The following is a 15365-nucleotide window of genomic DNA, read 5'->3' as shown; positions in this document are numbered from 1 at the left end:
AAATGGCACCATAATTTGTGGAGTTGCTAACGCCAGAAATATAAGCATCACCTGCTCTCTTACTTCCTAGAAGCCATTATTCACCACATAATTATATTTGTGCATTATGGTAATTCTCAAATCAGTCCCTCTTTTCATCCAGTTGCCACTATCCATTCTCTGGCCCACCATGTCTTTATTATATCTCCGTGTCTCTCAGAAATTACCTCTTCTATTCCGTTCTCCAACAGTAGCAAGAAATCCTTCTAAAACACAGTCTCAGTTATATCCTTCTCGAATGCTTTCAGGATCACACCTAAACTCCTTCACACTTCAGAGTGGCTTCACAACAAGCTGGTCAGTGATTTTTATCTCTGAACACCTTTTCTTTTCCCACTCTTCCTCACATCCCAACTATCAGCCACGTGGAACTTGTGGTTTTCTGTCTGTGTCAGGGATTTGCACATATAATGCTTTCCTTTTATAATAATTTAAGACTCTGTCTTCAGGGTTGAGTTTGGGCTAAGCTAGGTACTCTGGTACTGTGCTCACTCAGAGAACTATCTTTCCTCACCAAACTGTGAGGTTATCTAGTTTTATCCAAATCAGAACACTTTATTTAAAAAATAACAAATCTGACTATATAAATTTTTTTATAGTCATGGAGCCATGCACCCAGCCTATTAAAATTCTTTTACTGTATCACATTTTTATTCTACTGTTACAATTTGAGACTATGAAACTATGAAGAGTAAAGAAGCATTTTTCATAAACCTTTTTCTCAAAACATTAAAAAAATAGCCAGATGCAGTGTATAATCCCAACACTTTGGGAGGCTGAGGTGGGAGGACTGCTTGTGCCCAAGAGTTCAAGACCAGCCTGGACAACACAGTGATACCCCATCTTGCTGGAGCCTGGGATGTCGAGGCTACATTGAGCCATGATTGTACCACTGCACTCCAGACTGGGCGACAGAGTGAGACCCTGTTTCAAAAAATATATATTAAAAAAAAGAAGCCCCTGCAATAACAATAATTTCACCCTGCTACTCTTATGGATTTGTGTCCTGTGTGCTTTTGTTCATATACACAAATGAGAAAATGGTCAGAATTAAATACAAACACTAGATGTATAGACTCTAGTTAGGTAGCCTTCTAAATTCTCCAAGGAAACTCTGGTCTAGCAAGTTCAGGCCTTGTCCCTATATGCCATGAAAAAGGACATATTCATTGTCAAGAAGAGGTCATCCATCTTGGGTTTTGTATAATCACTCCTATGTTGTTGACTACAGTTAATTTTTATTGGCCTTTTCTCCTCATTTGCAGAGATCATACTGAAAGCTATGTTTCCATTTTGTCTCCTATACCTTCCTGTCCACTGAGCTACAAACTTACTCTAATTAACCTATTGTCAATAAAATAGAAAATTCAATGTCATTTCCTTTAATGATATTATCACTTTACCTTAAGCCATTTGTCAACACACTTGGCATGGAACTCGTGGTTACAGGGTAAGACTCTAAGTAGCTGCCTTGACTCAAAATCACACATGCATACTACACACCTAAAAAAAGCAAAAAGATCATTTAACCATAAAACCCGATGGTTTTCTATTGTTGACTATTGAAACCTACAAAATCATTTATCATTGTTATCAAAATGTCACTTAAATTTTTAAACAAAAGTATCAACCAATACCCTGAAAAATTATGATGTTAAGGCAGTAAGAGGGTTTTGCTAATTTACTGACAGATAATCCAGAAAATTTCTAGTTAACATCAAGTCAATCTTAATACCAAAGATTCTATACTATTTAAAAAAAATGGTGTTGGAACAATTGGATGTCCACATACAAAAGAATAAACGTGGGCTGGGCGTGGTGGCTCACTCATGTAATCCCAGCACTTTAGGAGGCCATGGTGGGAGGATCACGAGGTCAGGAGTTCGAGAACAGCCTAAACATGGTGAAACCCCATCTCTATTAAAAATACAAAAATTAGCCAGGCGTGATGGTGGGCGCCTGTAATCCCAGCTACATGGGAGGCTTAGGTAGCATCATTGCTTGAACCCAGGAGGTGGAGGCTGCAGTGAGCCAAGACCGTGCCATTTGCACTCCAGCCTGGGCAACAGAATCAGACTCCGTCTCCAAAAAAAAATAAATAAATAAAGATGGACCCCTACCTCATACCATATAAAGAAACTGACTCAAATGGATCAAAAGCTTAAGTGTTAAGAGCTAAACTATTAACATCTTAGAAGAAAACATGGTAAATCTTCATGACCTTGGATTAGACAATGGTTTCTTGGAGATGACATTAAAAGCACAAGAATTAACAACAAAAAAGAAAATGCAGTTGTTCTTCAGTATCTGAGGACTGATTTCTAGGACCCCTCATGAATACCAAAATCTGCAGATGTTCAAATCCTTTATATACAAATGGTATAATATTTGTGACCTACGTACACCCTCCCATATACTTTAAAATCATCACTATACTATACTTATAATACCTAATACAATGTCAATGCTATGTAAATAGTTGTTATGCTGTACTGTTCTTTATGTGTACTCTGTATTGCTCTATTGTTATTTTCTTTTTGTTTTTTTTCTGAATATTTTCGATCTTTGGTTGGCTGAATAGAGAGAGCTGAGTTTAAGCTGAGATATATCAAAATTTCAACATTTTGTGCTTCAAAGTACATCACTGAAAAACTCAACAATCCACAGAATGGTAAAATATTATTTTACACTTTTTAAATTATTCTATTCTTCTGTTGTGAGAAAAGACTTTTTGAAGATAATTTATCGATGAGCTCTATAATATGTATAGAACATCTACAACTCAATAATACAAAGACAAACCCATTTACGGAAAAACGAAGCAAGGATCCGAATACGTATTTCTGAAAAGAAAGTATACAAATGGCTAGCAGCACATAAAAAGAGGCTCAAGATCATTACCCATCAGGGAAAGGCAAATCAAATCTCCAGGAAATACCACTTCACAACCACTAGGCTGGCTATAGCCCCCCCAAAAAAAAGACAACAGCATGATTCAAAGCCATTATTTAGCTTTGGCATTAGTCAATGACCAAAATGGTAACCCAAATGTCTATCCACTGATGTAAAAGAAAATGTGATGTATCTATACAATGGAATATTATTTGGCCATAAAAAAAATGACTTACTGCTAAAAGCTACAATATAGAAAAAGTTAGCTAAGTGAAAGATGCTAGACACAAAAAGACCATATATCATATGACCCTGTTTATGTATAATCTATATAGACACCATGTAGACTGGGAATGAGGAGGCACCAGGGTGAGGTGGAAATATGAAGAGTGTTGCTAGTAGGTGAGGGGTTTCATTTTAGGGTGATGAAACAGCTCTAAATTTCATTGTGGTGATGGTTATATAGCTCTATGAATACACCAAAAACCACTGAATGGTACATTTAGAAAACTATTATTATTTTTGAGACAGAGTCTCACTCTGTCACCCAAGCTAGAGGGCAGTGGCCTGATCCTGACTCACTGCAACCTCTGCCTCCTGGGCTCAAGCAATTCTCCCTTCCTCAGCCTCCCGATGAGCTGGGATGCCTGCCACCATGCCCAGCTAAGATTTGTATTTTTAGTAGAGACAGGGTTTTGCCATGTTGGCCAGGCTGGTCTCAAACTCCTGACCCCTGGCAATCTGCCCACCTCATCCTCCCAAAGTGCTGGGATTACAGATGTGAGTTGCTATGCCCGGCCTGAACTGTACATTTTAAATGAGTGGAATTTTATGGTATGTGAATTATATATCAATAAAGCTTTTAAGCTCTATTTTTTCTGAGACAGAGTCTCGCTCTGTTGCCCAGGCTGAAGTGCAGTGTGGCACAATCTCGGCTCACCACAACCTCTGCCTCCCAGGTTCAAGCGATTCTCCTGCCTCAGCCTCCCAAGTAGCTGTGACTACAGGTGCACACCACCACGCCTAGCTAATTTTTTTATTTTTAGTAAAGACAGGGTTTCACCATGTTGGCCAGGATGGTTTCAATCTCTTGACCTCGTGATCTGCCCATGTTGGCCTCCCAAAGTGCTAGGATTACAGATGTGAGCCACCACACCTGGCCCCAATAAAGCTATTTTAAAAAGATCCCACACTAAGCAGAAATTTTAGGTTAAGAACCTCAAATTTTATATGCATGTATTTTCAATCTTGTATTAAACAATCTAGAATGTGAATTAGAAACAAAATTTCTAAGCAACCTAAAAATCCAAAACAGCCCTAACAACTTTCTAAAATGACAAAAATGTTCTACATCCATACCACCCGATACAGCAGTCATAATTAGCTCTACATGACTTACTGAGCAAGCATTGGCTTAGAGCATGAAAGAGAGATAACTTATTTTTATCAAAGTCATCTCTGACTCTTAAACATTTTTAACTTTTTGTTTCCTCTCCCAACTTTTACCTTAATGACTCTTAAGCCTTTATTTCATAAAGGTAGAAAAGGAAATTTAGCAGAGTGATGTCAGAAAAATACACTTACAAAGTCTGTTCTGACTGGTGGTTGTTAGGATTGAACCGATAAGAAGGAAGTTGTTCAATATCTGCTTTAGTCAGTCCACGAGGCTTTGCCTCTCCCAGTCGCTCTGCCAGGTTTAACAGGGCCTGTGGCGGTAAAAGAAGACATATTTTCATCTTTCTTTACGTTATGTATTCCAATTTTTTTTAAAAAGAGATGGAGTCCTGCTAGGTTGCCCAGGCTGGAGTATAGTGGCTGTTCACAGGCATCATCATTGTACACTATAGCCTCAAACTCCTGACCTCAAGCAATACTCTTGCCTCAACCTCCTGAGTATCTAGAACTACAAGTGTGCACCACCCAGAACCCTACTAAAACAATTTTTAAAAGGTTTCTTATGAAAAAACCTAAATACCTACGAAAGTAGAAAAATGACATTAATAAATTTGATATGTCCATTATGCAGACTCAACAGTCCACGGCTAATCTTTTACTTATTACCATCTATCCTAAATCTCACATTATTTTTAAACAAAACTGAAAGATGATATCATTTCGTTACTATCAAGTGCATCTGTAAAACAAAGTTAGTGACTTTGACCCTGTGAGCTGGTTAATTCTTTGTTGGGGGAGCTGGCCTGGGTATTATAGGATGCTGTGGAGCATTCCTGGCCTCCCTCTTTCGGTGCCAGTAATATCCCCCAGTCTTAACAACCAAAAATGTCTCCACACATTCCCAAATATCCCCTGGGGGACAAACTGTCCCCAGGTTGAGAGACACTGCTCTAAAAAGATAGACTTTTGTTTCAATTATTTTCAAAATTTTAACAGGTAGTTTCTTCAAATGAGGATCCCAAACAAATCCATAACATACCATGGCTTAATAGGTCTCAAGTTTCTTTTTCACTCTTAAATTTGAAGAAACCAGGTTAATTAGTTGTAGAAATTCCCAGTTTGAAATCTGCTGAATGAACCTCCCATCCCTGACCCATGGAGTTTAACAAATTCCTTGTCCTCTCGTCCTGTAAACAGGAAGATGTGACTACTTCTACCATAAGGCCTATGATGTCTAGTGGTTATGTTAGCAGCCAAAGATGGAACATGGTCTAGATACATTAATTCATTAAGGATGGCAAAATGGTAGTATTCTAGTTTTATCATTCTTCATTTATTAGGTAATTTCCATACTGAGCATCTGCCTCATACTAAACAATATTCAGAATAATTTATGTAGAAAGGTAGAAAGGGTAGGATAAATGAGACCAAAGAATTTTTTTTCTTTTATGAAGTATCCACTATCAAAACTCATGAACTTTAACGTATTTGGTGTGTTTCAATATACTGTAATTATTATGCCCCCCTTTTTTTTTTTGAGACAGAGTCTCGTTTCATCCCCCAGGCTGGAGTGCAATGGCATGATCTTGGTTCATGGCAACCTCTGCCTCCCGGGTTCAGGTGATTCTCCTGTTTCAGCCTCCTGAGTGGCTGGGATTACAAGCACGTGCCACCAAGCCTGAATAATTTTTTTGTTATTTTTAGTTTTTAGCAGAGACTTGGTTTTGCCATGTTGGCCAGGCTGGGCTCGAACTCCTGACCTCAAGTGATCCACCATGCCCAGCCAATTATTATGCTTACTGATTTTACACCAGTACCTCCTTTCTACTGAGTTTTAATGACTCTAATAACTCATTTGGTTTATCCCAAAATTAGTATGTCTTTTGTGGACTGCTTTTCTCCATTTTTCAGGTTGCCACAGGGTTAACAGAATGGTTAACAAATAAATAATGATAGATGAGAAAAACAGAATTAACTATTTTATGACAAGAAAATATTGCACTTTGCTTTACTGAATGCCACAGATGCTCCTTTTTTTTTTTTTTTGGAGACAGAGCTTTGCTCTTGTTGCCCAGGCTGGAGTGCAATGGCACTATCTTGGCTCACTGAGACCTCCGCCTCCTGGGTTCAAGCGATTCTCCTGCCTCAGCCTCCCAAATAGCTGGGATTACAGGCATGCGCCACCATGTCCAGCTAATTTTGTATTTTTAGTAGAGACAGGGTTTCTCCATGTTGATCAGGCTGGTCTTGAACTCCCGACCTCAGGTGATCCGCCCACTTCGACCTCCCAAAGTGCTGGGATTACAGGCATGAACCACTGTGCCCAGCCCAGATGCAACCTTTTTAAAACAAAAACAAAAAATTGAAGATGTGTGGCCACCCTATGTTGAGCAAATCTATTAATTCAATTTTTCCAACAGCAATGTAGTCATTTCATATCTTAGTGTCACATTTTGGTGATTCTCAAAGCATTTCAAGCTTTTTCGTTATTTAGTATCTGCTATAGTGATCTTTGACATTACTATTGTAGTTGTTTTGTGATACCGCAAACTGCACTTGTATAAGACAGAAAACTTAACTGATAAATGTTGTGTATTCTGACTACTCCACTGACTGGCTGGCTATTCACCCGTCTCTCTCCCTCTCCTTGGGTATTCCTCGCCCCTGAGACAAACCAATATTGAAGTTATGCCAATTCATAACTCCACAATGGCTTCTAATTGTTCAAGTGAAAGGAAGAGTAACATGTCTCTCACTTTAAAAACTAGAAATGATTAAGCTTCGTAAAGAAAGACATGTCAAAGCCAAAACAGGCTAAAATGTAGGCCTCTTGTGCCAAACTCGTAACCACGTTATAAATGCAAAGGCAAGGTTTGAATAGGAAGTTAAAAGTGCCATTCCCGCTGGACACAGTGGCTCATGCCTGTAATCCCAACACTTGGACAAGCCTTGGGCAAAATGGCAAAACCTTATCACTGCAACACAACAATAAAAAAAACAAAAACAAACAAAAAGAAACCACAAAAATTAGCTGAGTATGGTGGCGTTCGTCTACTGTACCAGCTACTTAGGAGGCTGAGGTGGGAGAATCACTTGAGCCTGGGAGGTCGAGGCTGCACTTAGCTGAGATCATGACACTGCATTCCAGCCTGGGTGACAGAGTAAGACCCTGTCTCAAAAAAAGAAAAAAAGAAAAGCCACTACAGGGAATGCACAAATGATAAAAAAGCAAAACAACCATATTGCTGATATGGAGAAAGTCTGAGTGATATGGATAGAAGATACAACCAGCTACAACATTCTCTTTAGCCAAAGCCTAATACAGAACAAGGCCCTAACTCTCTTCAATTCTTTAAAGGTTGAGAGAAGCAAGGAAGCTGCAAAAGAGAAGTTGGAAGCTAGCAGAGGCTGGTTCATCAAGTTTAAGGAAAGAAGCCATCTTTATAAAAACAAAGTACAAGGTGAAGCAGAAAATGCTGATATAGAAGCTGTAGCAAGTTATCCAGAAGATCTATCTAAGATCATTGATGAAAGTGAATAAAGAACAGATTTTCAATGTAAATGGAACAGCACTATATTGGAAGAGCCCTGTAAGATTTTCATAGCTAGGAAGAGAAGTCAATACCTGGCTTCAAAGAACAGGCTGAATCTTTTGTTAAGGGCTAATACAGCTGGTGACTGTAGGTTGAAGCCAATGCTCATTTGTCATTCTGAGGGCCCTTAAGAAATTATGCTAAGTCTAAAAACAATATTCGTCTCTTTGTACATCTTCATCAGAGCACATGAGCTGTAATATTTTGAAAGGAATCTTTTTTTCTTGAACAGTAGTCCTTAAAAACGGTCTTAAAATATTGATTAAACCAAGATGTACTGTCATCCAGGCTTTATTTTTTTTATAGAGCATGGGGAGAGCATGCCTGCTAACACAACATTCACTCTGCAGCCCATGGTAAAAGCATTCTCTTTTCTCTACATTCTTGTCAATACTTATCTGACTTTTTGTTAACAGCCATCCTAACGGTTGTGAAGTGGTATTTTATTGTAGCTTTGATTTACATTTCCCTGATGACTGTAATGTTGAGTACCTTTTCATGTACCTGGTTGGCCATTTTGTGTCTTCTTTGAGAAATGTCTATTCAGGGTCTTCACCCATTTTTTTTTTAATTGGGTTTTTTTTTTTTTTTTTTTTTTGCTGTTGAGTTGTGTAAGTTCCTTATATATTTTAAAAATATTAACCCTTTATCAGATATATACTTTTCATATTTTGTCCCAACCTGTAGGCTACCCTTCATTTCATTCCTTCTTTCTTTTGCGGTAAAGAAGCTTTTTAGTTCAATGTAGTCCCAGTTATTTATTTTAGCTTTTGTTGCCTAAGCTTGTGGTGTGATGGCCAAAAAACCAATGCCAAGCCAATATCAAGGTGCATTTCCCCTGTTTTCTTTCAGCACTTTTATCATTTCGGGTCTTAAATTTATGTCTTTAATCCATTTTGAGTTAACTTTCATGTGTAATGTAAAGGTCCAGTTTCATTCTTTGGCTACTGGATATCCAGTTTTCCCAACACCATTTCTTAAAGAGGCTATCCTATCCCCATTGTGTCTTCCTGGTGGCCTTGTCAAAAACTGGTTGTCTGTGGTATTCCTTTCTAGTCACAGTTCCTAAAGTTCAGAACACGCATGGTTTTATAATTTATCGCCTGACCAACTAAACAGGCTTCCCTGTCACCATTTTCTAACCACTCCCATTAATTACATCACAGTACTGGCAGTTTTGACTCATATTTAAGAGCATTGATGCCATAAAGCAATGAAAACATTTAGTGATTCCTTCCTCCCCCACAATATTCAAAATTATGTCCACTCTGTAGCAAGCAATCAAGGACAACCAAGAGAGTTTTTCAATCAAATGCCCATTTTCTCCCTTTCACTTTAACCAGATGGTATGTTGATTCTCAAGAATGTCCAGCACTCCTCTGCCTAAATCTTACACATGAAAAAGCTTCTACATTATTTATGATCTAGCACAAACATTTTGGCTTCCATAAAATCCTTTCAGCACACCTAATCAAAATTCGCTGTTTTCTCATTTGCATTCTCTCACTGGAATTGTATGTAATTCTAACAGAGCACCAATCTACCTACCTATTATCATGGGTAAGTGGTAGTACACATTCAAATATTCTTAAAGATGTTAAACGTTTTTATGACATGTTTGTATCTTGAAATGTACTAAGTGTTTACCTAATAAATGTTTAGATCGAGCTTGCCAAACATATGGCCCATATGCAGCCCAGGATGGCTTTGCATATAGCCCAACATAAATTCATAAACTTTCATAAAATATTATGAGATTTATTTTTTGCAATTTTTAAAAAGCTTATTGGCTGTTAGTTTATCTTATGTGTGGCCCAAGACAATAATTCTTTTTCCAATGTGGCCCAGGAAGTCAAAAGATTGGATGCCTGTGGTTTAAAGAGTTAAGCAGAATAATACTTTAATGCACACAATACTCCCCAAATGAATTCACAATTCATCTACTAACCTCATAATTTTCTACTTCTCCATCTTCTACATCTAATTCAAAGCTGAAAGTTGGGCCCACTGCAGGTGGCACTGGAAGCATTGATCTGCAGTGAAAACAATCACACAAGCATTGATATGTGAGTACATTAACTCAATGAACAGGACAGGGAGGACAGAGGCCAGTGCTATAAGAATGAAGAATGGTAATTTAACCAAACATATGGAAGGACTATACAATAAAAACTGCAGATATACTGCTAGGATAACTTAAAAGTGAATAAACAGAAATATACCACATAAGACTAGCAGACTCGATATCATTAAGATGTCACTTTCTCCTTAAAATAATCTGTAAATTTCATGCAGTACCTACCAAGATTGCAGCAAGCACTTTTTAAGTAAAAATTCACATGTTGATTTTAAAATTTATAAGGAAATGCAAAAGACCTTAAATTAAAACATTTTAAGAACAAAATTGGGAGACATATATATCTGACATTAAGACAGAAAGAGAAATAGAGAAAATGAGGGGAAGGAGGAAGAAGGAAGGAAAAACTACAACAGTGTGGTAATACAGGCATGTGGCCTTCTGGTATAAAGACTGTACTCCCTAGCTTTCCTAGAAATTACAGATATGTGACTAAGTTATGGTCAATGTGATACAGAGGTGGATTTATACATGCAACTTCTGGGACATAACTTTGAGAGGAGCAGGTAGGCAGAGGAATCCATTTTTATTTTTGCTAGGTGGAATGTGGACCTATGACTGGAGCCTGAGAGGCCATCTTAGAAAAATGAATAGGAAGCCATTAACAATGTTCATAGTCACAGGGCTAACCAATCATCGAGTTGCCTACTTCTAGACTTTATTATATGAGAGAGAAATAAAGAACTACCGACCGCCAACATGGTGAAACCCCATCTCTACTAAAAGTACAAAAATTAGCTGGGCATGGTGGTACATGCCTGCAATTCCAGCTACTTGGGAGGCGGAGGCAGGAAAATCGCTGGAACCTGGGAGGCGGAGGTTGCAGTGAGCTGAGATTGCACCACTGCACTCCAGCCTGGGCAACAGAGTGAGACTCTGTCCCAAAACAAAGCTACCATGTTTACCACCTATGGGGTATTTCTCTTACAGACCAACTTAATCCAAACAGAGTAGTTTTAAGACATAGAAATAATTTTTTTCCTTTTCCCCCCCAAGAAAAACAGGACCAAAAGCTGAATACTCAAGACTGGTGGTAAGTAATAGCAGTTGTAAAAGAGGCAAAAATCTTAACCTTGCTTCTTGATTTGTTAAAGCTATTTTTTGGCTCACAGATTTCTTCCTTCCCCACTTCTCCAATGTTAATGTTCTTCTCCTTCTTTCACCTTTAACTGGCTCCCCTCACCCCACCCTTTAACATTAAGTAAAAACAAATAACTGACACACCCCAGCTAGACCACAAAGACAACATTCATAAAGGAAAGACAATCTCAAGAGTTTCAAAATTTAGAAATCATTAAGATAAGAAAAAACTTACAACACATATGGCAGTAAGCTGGGATGATATGGGGGAGGTGGTATTGGCTGCTGGGATCGATATCTACTACGTCCTGTGAGCCTACGAGGCATAAATGGAGGATAAGGCTGCAGGGAAAAAATGTTAAAAAAAATTTAGGACTCCACATTTACAAATAATCTGTCAAATTAAGTATCTAATTTAAAAAAAAAACAGTAAATTTCTTTACTGTTCAAGGTTTTTAGTATGTCTTAAATTCTAACTTATTAATGCAGCAACCATTTTAAACCATACACTTAGGTATATTTCTAAATATAATTTTCCAACCGAATGCTGTTGAGAATACATATAATTCTAAATATGGTGAGTTATACTGAAACATAACTCAGAACAAATAAGCTGCCAAAGCAAATAATTAACATAACAATGTATGAAAACTTACTACTCCAAAGGACACCTCCTGGTGCAAAGGATCATGTGTTAAGAACTGCAAAGGAGCTGATGGAGGTAATGTTGCAGGGTGGGCTGATGGAGGGTAAGTAAAACCTCCTACTGGAAGATGTTCTCCTAAGAGTTCCACTTCATTTTCTATCCTTTGCAGAGGCTGAGGAGAAAAAATATATATGTATTTCCTGTGTTTAGATAGATGATGCTTTACAATAAGCACAAATTAAAAAACCCCAAATGTCTCTAAGGCTATGCATTTCTTGATGCTCACATGAATCTAAAATTCATACAAGTAAACATATAGACTACAGTAAAATCTTCCTACATTTAATGTCAATAAGGTTTAAAACATGTTATTAAACACTTCCATTATTCTCCATTTATTTTACTATTTGAACCTTCTCTTAAAATGAGAAGACAAAAAAAAAAGTAATCAAGTAAGCCAATGATAGGAAAATTAAAATTACTTTTTCAGTCATAGCACGCTGACCTAAAAAATTTTCAGACACTTAACATTTCACAGTTCAAACAAAACATGAAGTGCATTTATAAATCAGAAACTGGGCTAAATGAGATATGGTACAGAAAGCATAATGCTGTACAAAAAGATTGTGGGCTTTTGGACATTAGACAGAATCTTGGTACTGTTTTGTTACCAATAAGCCATGTAACTTTTAGATAAATTACCTAATCTGAACCTCAGTACTATCATCCATAAAACTGGCATGTTCACAGCCTAATTCAAAAGTGTGTGGTGAACACTGAGGCAATGTAGTGCTATGCAAAGCACACAGCAGATACGTATTTTTTTAAAATAACAGTTCAGCTGGTGGCGGAGGCACATGCCTGTAATCCTAGCACTTTGGGAGGCTGAGGTGGGTGGATCACCTGAAGTCAGGAGTTTGAGACCAGCCTGGTCAACACAGTGAAACCCCATCTCTATTAAAAATACAAAAATTAGCCAGATGTGGTGGCAGGCGCCTGTAATCCCAGCTACTGAGGAGGCTGAGGCAGGAGAATCACTTGAACCCGGGAGACAGAGGCTGCAATGAGCTGAGATCACACCACTGCACTCCAGCCTGGGCAACAAGAGGGAGACTCCGTCTGAAAACAAAAACCACAAGAAAACAAAAACCAGTTCATTGAGATATAACTGACATGTGATAAAGGAATGCAACTAAATAGATTTTTGGTGTATTCACAATTATGTAACCGTTATCTAATACCAGAATATTTTTATCACCCCAAAAAGAAACTGTTTGCCCATTATCAGTCAATATCCATTTCCCAAAGCCATCAGCTTACCATTTTTATGTATGCTTATTCTACACATTTCATGTAAATGGAACCAGTTCATTTAAATGGAACAAGCAAGAAGTTGTGTCTACCTTCTTTGCTTAGGATGTGGCTTTCAAAGCTCATCTGTTACGTGGACTTTATCAATGCTTCACTCCTTTTTATGGGTGAGTATTACATTGCATGGATACCACTCTTTGCTCATCCATTTATGAGTTGATGGACATTTGGAGTGTCTACTTTTTGACTATTAGGAATAATGCTACTACATTTGTGTACACATTTCGTGATTTTTCAATTAAATTCTCTTGGGCACATGTATTTTTAAATGTTAGTCTGACTTCCTCCCTTAGTTACAGAATAGCAACATGTTATTCAAATATAAGTAAATACTAAGCTTTAATTTGGAAGCCTATAGAAAAATCACAACTAATTACACTATGACACTAGTGAAAATGAAGTCATGATATGGCTATGTGAGTGGACCTTTAAAAGAATTCCAAATTTAGATACCAGTGATAGCTAAATTTTGCTTTAACTCTGAATTCCCAGATACTGGAAGCTGAGGAGAACTTCCTGGCACAAATCCAATACTAATTCCAAGAAAAGATTCTCTTGCAGAAGCAATTCTAACTTTTATGATGAGCCAGACTTGTGTCATAATTGCTTCTATAGTTTTCAGGACAGCAGCCTCTTTGGTACCCAGCATGGTACAGAAATCCATGGTACAGAAATTAGTAAACAATGGAAAGACTGCTATAGTAAACTGTCCAGTTCTTTCCACAGATCTGAAATCTTCCACTCTAGCCATTTCCATAGGTTATCTCTCCTGTTTCTCCTTAATGTCTGATGGTTCCAATGCTAAACCCAGCCTATTCAAACAACTGGACCTTTTTTTTCCTGTGCCCTTCTTTGTACTTACGTAGTATTTACCTCTCCCAGTCTCTTAAAATAATATGCCTCTCAACTATATCACGGTCCCAAGACAGACTTAGCTACGTTGATAGACTACCTCATCTGCTTTTCATCACAATAGTGGAAAACCAGGCCTTCAGAAAAAGTAATTGAAATTCAGAAGGGTTAATTTACTTACCTAAATGAATACAAATATTATTCTAACAAGTATTAACAATTTTTATAATATTTTCATTTTCCAATTTAGAACCACATAAAAAGAAAAAAACAGTACAATTAAAAACTTTTCTTCAGATTTACTTCCTGAAGGATCCCAGATGCGACAGAAAACAAATGTGACATTAAAATAACTGGAAAAATTTAAGAAATCAGAAATTTAAGGTAAATGTCTTTACTAATTTGTATATGTTTGGATTCCTTTAAGAACCAGAAGAATGCCTAAGTTATTATGTTTGTTTATTTTTTTTGGAGACAGTCTCGCTCTGTCGCACAGGCTGGAGTGCAGTGGCATAATCTTGGCTCACTGCAACCTCTGCCTCCCAGGTTCAAGTGATTCTCCTGCCTCAGCCTCCTAAGTAGCTGGGATTACAGGCATATGCCACCATGCCCAGCTAATTTTTGTATTTTTAGTAGAGACAAAATTTCACCATGTGAACTCTGGACCCAAGGTGATCTGCCCGCCTCAGTCTCCCAAAGTGTTGGAATTACAGCATGAGCCATTGCACCTGGCCAAGTTATTATGTTTAAATGTGCCATTTAAACATAGTAACTTAGGCATTCTTCTGGTTCTTATATCCACTAAGGTTATGTGCCTAGTCTAAACATTCTGAAAAAATTAAAAATTAATAAAAATTAAGCCTTCTGACATAGTAGTAGAGATACCTACCGATCGTGATTGCTGTGTCTGGAAAGGGACAAACTGGCCTGGTGGTGGCAAATGAGGAGGATGATGGGGAGAAAGGTGAGGAGGATGTATAAGAAATGGATCACTAGAAATAAGGGGTGGGAATGCAGCATATGGTACTGGTAAGTGCTGAACTGAACATGCCTGAAGCATCTGTAAGAGAAACGATTACAGTAGTGAGATTCAATCTGTCATTGTCACACCTCTCCCAAAATCATACACATGTTTTAATAATTTATATTAACAATGAACTACTAGTATATCTACTGGTAAAGTATTGATAATAATTATTATGTATTTTATATAATTTTTACAAACTGGCTGAAACACTTATTTTAGCCTTTTAAACATCTATGAAACAGGGTGCGGGGGTAAGTCCTGCATAGAAAAGGAACCTCTCTCTAGTTGGTTTAAGAAGTAGCAAACACTACTGATACTTCAAGAAACTCCCTT

The 15365-nt window shown here is 37.7% G+C and overlaps 1 protein-coding gene and 1 long non-coding RNA gene across 15 annotated transcripts in view; one reads left to right on the top strand and one right to left on the bottom strand.

Moving 5' to 3' along the window:
- RNF38 (ring finger protein 38) overlaps window positions 1–15365 on the bottom strand; it is a 141676-nt gene that overhangs the window by 4720 nt on the left and 121591 nt on the right. For 13 of the 14 annotated variants that reach the window (XM_064380000.1, XM_064380002.1, XM_012463381.3 and 10 more), the window contains 6 exons: window positions 14895–15065; window positions 11793–11954; window positions 11372–11478; window positions 9868–9952; window positions 4516–4637; window positions 1443–1542 (listed from right to left, as the gene is read on the bottom strand). In XM_064380000.1, the coding sequence (XP_064236070.1) occupies window positions 1443–1542; window positions 4516–4637; window positions 9868–9952; window positions 11372–11478; window positions 11793–11954; window positions 14895–15065 (747 nt within the window). The remainder of the gene's footprint in view (window positions 1–1442; window positions 1543–4515; window positions 4638–9867; window positions 9953–11371; window positions 11479–11792; window positions 11955–14894; window positions 15066–15365) is intronic. The other variant, XM_064379994.1, reaches the window with a different exon arrangement.
- The window catches only part of LOC105724619 (uncharacterized), an 88150-nt gene that overhangs the window by 41389 nt on the left and 31396 nt on the right, over window positions 1–15365 (top strand). The gene's annotated exons all lie outside the window — the stretch shown is intronic.

Source organism: Aotus nancymaae, unplaced genomic scaffold, assembly GCF_030222135.1.
Source record: "Aotus nancymaae isolate 86718 unplaced genomic scaffold, 86718_ANA_hifiasm-v0.15.2.pri h1tg000003l, whole genome shotgun sequence".
NCBI classification, from domain to species: domain Eukaryota; kingdom Metazoa; phylum Chordata; class Mammalia; order Primates; family Aotidae; genus Aotus; species Aotus nancymaae.
This window is presented reverse-complemented; position numbering and strand designations above follow the sequence as displayed.